The 8,028-nt window shown below is 23.0% G+C and overlaps 2 protein-coding genes across 2 annotated transcripts; one reads left to right on the top strand and one right to left on the bottom strand.

Moving 5' to 3' along the window:
• Nucleotides 1-760: 760 nt before the first annotated feature.
• Nucleotides 761-1,951, bottom strand: LOC106790730 (mitochondrial import inner membrane translocase subunit Tim13). The gene is made up of 3 exons (XM_014755838.1): nucleotides 1,683-1,951; nucleotides 1,516-1,584; nucleotides 761-996 (listed from the first exon to the last, which is right to left on the bottom strand). Exons 1-3 carry the CDS (start codon nucleotides 1,785-1,787, stop codon nucleotides 898-900), a joined length of 273 nt encoding a protein of 90 aa, XP_014611324.1. The 5' UTR covers nucleotides 1,788-1,951; the 3' UTR covers nucleotides 761-897.
• Nucleotides 1,952-5,337: 3,386 nt separating this feature from the next.
• On the top strand, nucleotides 5,338-7,671 carry LOC106790723 (venom acid phosphatase Acph-1-like). Its single transcript, XM_014755829.1, has 7 exons — nucleotides 5,338-5,397; nucleotides 5,498-5,608; nucleotides 5,724-5,989; nucleotides 6,140-6,423; nucleotides 6,512-6,720; nucleotides 6,894-7,077; nucleotides 7,616-7,671. Exons 1-7 carry the CDS (start codon nucleotides 5,338-5,340, stop codon nucleotides 7,669-7,671), a joined length of 1,170 nt encoding a protein of 389 aa, XP_014611315.1.
• Nucleotides 7,672-8,028: the final 357 nt, after the last annotated feature.

Below are 8,028 nucleotides of genomic sequence, written 5' to 3'. Positions count from 1 at the left end.
GACCATTTTGTGTATGTACATTAATGTATCAGATTCACATATGCATATGACAATATTTTGTTTAAACAAATTATTCTACGTTTATTTGAAATAATTATTCACAATCCACAATCTTAAAGTTCATAAAGTAAAGTATTAATATATATACATATATTACATATATATATGTATCATATTATATCTTATGTAATAACAGATGATCATCTTGTAACCACGTTGAAATATTGGTAGCTATATTGTGCCTTTTAGTGTGTATGGTTAATTATAAACAATGCAAATAGATACTGTGGAATTGTGGATTTTACAAAACACCTATGTTACTTATTTATGATTTTCAACTATGATGTAACGATACTCATGTATATGTTATTTATTTTATAAAAATTTTTCTCTTTTGCAACTGTTAGATGTTTTGTTTAATACCTTTCCAATATACATATTGAAAATTTGTCTACTTATATTAATTGACATACATTTTCTTTGGTATATTATATTATATATACGGAATGTCTCAATTAAATGGGATCACCTAAATATCTCCTTTATTTAGAATAGTATTAAAAAATTTTAAAGGAAAAAATTGCACCATTGCAGAAAGGAAATATAATGATAAATCAAATTAATTGAACAACATTGAAATTTATTATATTAAAATTTAATCTATTTTAATATTTTGAGGTACAAAAGTTTTATAGATTTTATATAAAAATTACTGGAAGAGTAAAGTGAATTTATTTATATATTACAAAAATTATATACCTTTTATAAAGAAGAGAACATTATATTATTTTTATTTAGAAATTTTATACAAATGTATAGATTTTTTAGTTCATCAATTATTTAATGAGCTATAATGTACACAACAAAAAAACAATTTATTTATATTGTATCATATATTTACATTCTATTGCGTTCTCGTTGCAAACGATTGCTATATGCTTTAAATACAAGATGAAATGTATCCATATATCTGTCCATGCACATTGCCACACATTTCTGAAATATTGTAAATAATACATTTTTAATTAGTGATATAAAATTAAGAAATATTCCTTATAGATATTAATCATTAAATGAATCGTACGTTTCAACGAAAAGCAGAAAAATTTGATAAAGTAATGTACATTGTCGTATCATTTATTATTGAACGATTATAAAAAATTGTTTTCATTTAATTCTCATTAAGCTTATTTATTTTAAATATAGAAATTTAAGTATCAATTGCGAGTGGTTTGACACTAAAATTGTACAACAATTCAGAAATTGGAATTAATTGTTTCGACCTCTTAACATCTACAATATTAATTTTAATATGAGATATGAAGTATGATATAATTATATTTGATTGTATATATAAAATATTGAGAATTATGACTGAAACTAGTTATTAATTGATAAAATTAAATAAAATTCAAGTCTTATTATTCATAAACAAAAAGAATTAATTAATAATATCTATAAAAAATAACATTTAGAAATCATTTTTATAGATGATAAAATCATGTATATCTTTACCTGTTCGGTACTATCTAATGATGTACCTGGTTTGATAACACATTTCTTAAAACATTTTTCAATCATTTTCTGGAAACAATTTAAACAAATTTATATTTTTTTTATTTAAATACCATTTTTTTTTGTTCAGATACAAAAAGAAATATAATATTGTACAATAATTCTACCGTTAATAATTCTTGTGCATTGGCAACAGCAATTTTCTGTTTAACCTGTTCCATTAATTCACTTTTTTGCGCTCCTGTTAATGAATTAGGAGATAATGAATTCATTTTGTTATATTGCAAATAAAATTGGTCCTATATAAAATCAAAATTAAAATGTTTATAACGTTATCGTTTTTTTAAATAATATTGGATCATGCACCGATGTAATCAGTTAAATAGAATTGGAATTAGAAAGGTTATAATTTAGGCTTCAAACAGGGTAACCAACTCTTAGAAAAAATATATTTAAATTTTATTTTTTTATATTCGGGGTGGTATCATTGATAAGAAATATATGGAGGGTAATTTTAATTGCATAAAGGTATTGTGAGTTATACGTAATGTGTGTAAAAATAACATAATTAAATTTATGTAGAAAAAGAAGTATATATAGTTTTATTATATAATTTATTTATTGTCGCATAGAGATTAATACTATGCATTTATTTTAATTGATATACGTACAAAGGTAATATGAAAGAAAATGAAACGAAAAGCAAAGATTTTAACAGAAACAATTATAAATAAGGTACATTTGTTAATTTTTTCTTTTTAAATATATAATATAATAATTAAAAACTATAAAAAAAAGGACTTTAATAATATTGTAATCGTAGAGAGATGAATTGGATGAGGAACATGATAAATCCAGAAATAAAATTTTAGAAGCTTTAGGACAGATACAAAGTTATGATGTAAATCAAAACTCATATGATTCTGGTAAATTATATAAATAAGAATATTATTATGTGTATTATTACATGTAATATTTTCAAAAATCTATATTCTTTTAAAATAATATATTATTTTTTTTAGATAGCACTTATTTTAGTGTTGCACACGTAGATGAACAAGTATATTCACCCGTATTAGAAGACTTATTAACAGAATTAAACATATTAAAATTGGAAAAACAATTGTGCGTAGATAAAAATGATCCATTAAATTCAATTTGTTCTTATTGTAAACACATTTATGAAATACCGAATATATTGATGAAACCTGGAGACAATAAAACCATAAGTCCGTTGGAAAACTGCAAAGAAGATTTTAATTTCCTTCAAGCAATAGTTTGGTTGAAATCAATTCTGACAAGGATGCATGAAATTCCTCTAGAAGAATACAATTTGATATCTAATGTATTTAATAAGGTTCTTAAATGTGACGTCAAATCTCGATCACATATAAATGGTAATATTTTAATTATTTATGGTATTTTATCTCGTTTGTCTATTCTTTTTATTTATTTTAAATAGCAAATTTCTCTGTGAAATAATAAAAACATAAATATATTATAGATTTATCCTTTTCCAAATTGCAAGGAAATAGTAAGAAGAAAATAATCTGTAATAGTCCTGATACTTCAATTAAAAAATTAAATAATACGGTCTCATTAAATTCTAAATCTTATAAATATTCGTACGACTTCAATGGACAAAATTATAAAGAATTGTATAAAGAGAAAGAAAATTGTACAAATATAAATGATACGCTAAATCTATCAGATCCTTTAACACCTCAAAGATGGAATAATTTATGCACAATGGATAAATATATGCCTCCAAATTGGATCATTCCAGAATCAGATGATGAATTGACAATAAATTCTGAAAATGTGGAAGATACATATCAAGAAAATTTCATAACACCGGATTTAATTAGTTTAGAAAATGATTCTTTGAATCACAATGAAAGCAATATTTCTGATAAACAAGATAGTGCATATGATACTTTAAATATCGATCAAGATTCCATTAATTTTTTTAACAATATCGATGAAGGAATACGTAATAACTGTTTACAGAAGAAACGGAAAAAAGAAATAAAAGATATACCGAGAAAAAGATTAAAGAATATAAAAAGAAGTATTTCAACCGGATGGGTAAATTTTACTCTTAAATCATTGGAAACGAATGATGTTGTCATTAAATCAATAGAAATAATTTTAAGGGCTTTCAAAGATCAGAGCATAGTTAAAGATTATTTGAAAAGAAAATGTTGGATTGATACATTAGAAAAAGAAGCACTAGATGCAATATTAAAATTTTCAAATATTTTTAGATTAGAAATGAAATCTGATATATGTAGTCGAATAGTTGTACAGGCAATACAAGATGTATTCGAAGAAATATGTCAAGTAACAAATTTTAATAAGGTAAATTAATTAGAATTTTTGTATTATTGTCATATGCACATTATTCTGTTTTTTTTTTTACAAAAAATCTATAAATATGTAATTTATTCTTTTAGATGACATTGCAAATATATCACATATCTATTATCTTGGAATTTTGTAATTCTGAATATATTTGTTATGAGATCATTGATTTTCTTATAAAAAAATTAGATTACTTTAATATTACTTTATCGGATATGTTTGAAAACAGACTACATGGTATTCATAATGTAATTAATAAAATACATCTTATTTTATATGCTTTAAATATTTGTTTGCGAAAATATAAAATTATCATTCTCAGTAATAAAAATGATACTGAAGACAATATCATAGTACCAGTAATAAAACTTTGGCGAAAGCAATGGAAAACAGATCAAGTCTGTAATAAGAATACAAAAAAGGAGAAGTGCATAGAAAAATGGATAAATAGTTTAGAAGTATTTACAATAAATCATATATATGATATTCCATTGCTAGCCGAAAAATCACGCCAACTATATCTTATGTTGATTACATAAGATATTTATTTTTGTATATGAATTTAATAATAAACAGTATATGGTGATTAAATAGTTGATAAAATTTCAGTTTGTTATTTTTGTAGAAATAGGAGAAATTGAAAATGTATATTTATTTAAATTATTTATATAACATTAAGATATATATTTAATAATATGTATCTTATATATAATAAATGATATATAATAAAAATTATTTGTATATAATAATTATTAATATTAAAAGTAATATAGTATTTTACTTGTGTTTTAGAAATTATATTTGTATAGAAGGAATCATCTGTCTATTTACATAACGAATCTTCGTTGATTAATATTAAATAAAAGAAATAAATAATTTTTTAAAAGACGTTTAAGGGCCAAATTTTAGAACACTTCGGAAATTTTAGAATAACATTTTCTTCATAAATATCTGTATAATATTTTATCTGAAACGAAGAGGATTTTTTTTTAACAATATAATTATTTAAAAATAATAAACAATTATTAGAAATAAATTGAAGTTACTCATTGAATATTATTATTTTCTAATAGCGTTGTACATCAAGATAATTTTGTGTCTTTTGAATTTCTTTTGTGTTAAAAATTGCTTACGAAAATTATCCCCCACAATATGCAAATAATATTATATCATTATTAAGAACGATAATAATGATAAGATAAGATGTTTACATAGATAATTAGCTTTTATATAGTAGAAAAAACGTTAGGTCGAAAAGAAATTCGAAAAAATCTTTTTCATTGTTTCAAAAGACACAATTTTCATATAAACTTTACAAATATCTTTATTTCGTGAAAATTCATCACACGAATATCGGAGTGTTTAAAAATCTAACTTAATTAATTGTAATCTACTTGTGCAAAAATGATTTTTAATCTATACACCATCAGATATTCGATTGTCTTAATTATTAGTGCTATGGTGGCATTCATTTATGCATCCGAAGATAACAATTTCGAATTGAAATTATTAAATGTAGTAAGTGAAAAATATTTTAAATTTGTGTTGTTTTTTTTTTAATTTAGTAATTCCCCGATTACATAAGTATATTTATACCTTATCTTGTTTTAATTAACAGATATTTAGACATGGAGATCGAACGCTTGACGACACTTTAGGTGAACAATATCCAAATGATCCTTATTTAAATTATAGTTTCTATCCGATGGGTAAAGGACAGTTAACAAACGTACATTATGTTTTATTCTTACTTGATAATTTATTTCTAATAAAAATATTGTTAATTTTTGTTTCATTGCTTTAACGAAAAACGTTTAAGTCATTAGCAATTATGTAATTTTTAGAATGGTAAGCTACGAGTATTTAAATTAGGTGAATTTCTTCGAAAAAGATACGACAATTATTTGGATACTGTGTATATTCCAAAAATGATCGAAGCTTATAGTTCTGATTTGGATAGAACAAAAGCATCTTTACAACTCGTCCTAGCAGGACTTTTCCCAGCTAAAGGTATTCAAATATGGAATCCTAAATTATTGTGGCAACCAATTCCTACGAAATATAATTCAAGAGTCAATGATAATCTTTTTCTCGCAGACGAGTGTCCTCGGTATTTATTATTATTATTATTATTATTATTTTTTTACTCTTATTTTTATCAATATGATAATAAAATAATGTTCTCATAGTTATATTCTCATTTGTTATTACTAAGATTAAAATGTAGTATTAAGTAAAATGTATTTTTAATCGTTTGCAGATATTTGGACGAATACAACAAAGTGTTGGAATCTTCTGAATTTAAAAAAGAAAGTGAACGGTACAAAGACTTGGCCATTGAACTCACTAAATATACTGGACACAATATTAGTACTCCTTTGCATTTTACCCATCTCTATGAAACATTAATGATACAGTATTATACAGGCCTTTCTTTACCTGCTTGGACGAAACCATTCTTTCCAAACGGTAGACTTTATGATGCTGCTCTTTTTGGTATAAAAATAGGAAATTATAATAAATCATTAAGAAAATTATACGGAGGTATAACATTTAATGATAAATTAATATCATTCTACATTTTCACATTCGTATCATGTATTTTATTAAATTATCTTTTCTTTTTCTATAGGAGCCATGCTTAAAGAATTTATAAAGAACATGATTGGATATGTAAATGGTACTTTAGAAAAAGAAACAAAATTGTTTTTATATAGTGGTCACGAAATAAATATTATTAGTTTATTGTTTAATTCGAATCTATATGAACAACATTATCCTGAATTTTCCAGTAGCATTTTTATGGAACTTTTGTACAAAGAAGAGATATATTATGTCAGAGTATGTGATATTTATATATTATTATTATTTTGATTATATTTTTTAAATACTATATCTTATATGTCTACTTTTTTTTGTGCTTTAAAGTGCATATAAAGTAATGAATTATTTATCCATGTAACTTTCGTAATCTACAAACTTTCTTTACAAATTTTATTTGATTTTATTTATAGATATTATATTACCTGGGAATCCCACCGGAACTTAAAGTACTTCGGCTTCCAGGTTGCGAGGATACATGTCCGTTAGATAAATTTTTTCAATTGACTATTGACGATATACCTTCAGACGAAGATATGATTTGTGATAAAACAAAAACTCCAAGATATGCTGATCAAAAGTATGATCTTGATAGAAGTACAGATTTAAAGAATTATATGAAACATTATATTAATAACAAGTCGTAAGAAATTTATATTGTTTGAAGAAATTTTTAATGTGATATACGGTAGAATTTTGGTATTGTTTGAAATTAATAAATTTAAATTTCTTGTAAATACAAAATAAAAAAAATACAATCTCGTTTATTCAACTGGCTATAATTTTTATAATTTTCTGATACGTAGTTCGAATGCCATAAACGAATATATTTAAATATTATTAAGAAAAAGATTTATCAACTTGTTATAATATTTAAAAAAGAAATATTCTTGACACAGTTGTGATTTAAGAAAGAAAAAAATGACGCAGAGAATTACATTGTTTACTTACGTTACCAGAGAAATACATATTGGCAATTAAAATGTTGACACTAGATAATAAAAAACATTGGTTTTTTATTTATGAAAAATTATTTATAATATAACATTGAATTTTTTTCAACCAATGACAAATATCATTTTTTGATATAGATCTTTAAAAAGAGAATAATTTTTGTCTAAAACTTCTACTTTAGGTCAGTATCAAAATTGGAAAGATCAATCTGATATTCTATTGTACACTGATATTTAAATTATACAAACGAAGAATATGTGTGTGTGTGTTATACAATTTATTTTTTTTTTGCCTTTTTTAATGATATTTATAAAAGAATCATTGATCTTTAGCACAATAGTATTGATAAGATAAGATAAGATACAGCGTACATACATCATTAACTTTTATAAAGTAAATATAAATACAACATCTCATGTCGATAATAATACATAAGATATTTATTTTTTATATGAATTTATTTAATTATAAACAATATATGGTGTATAAGTAATTGATAAAATTGCAATTTATTATAATTTGTAGAGACAGGAGAAATTAAAATAAATACATATTTGAATTATATATAACATTAAAAGATATATATATATATAT

Source organism: Polistes canadensis, unplaced genomic scaffold (genome assembly GCF_001313835.1).
Source record: "Polistes canadensis isolate GaletaPanama2010 unplaced genomic scaffold, ASM131383v1 scaffold_257, whole genome shotgun sequence".
Classification (NCBI taxonomy): Eukaryota; Metazoa; Arthropoda; class Insecta; order Hymenoptera; family Vespidae; genus Polistes; species Polistes canadensis.
This window is presented reverse-complemented; position numbering and strand designations above follow the sequence as displayed.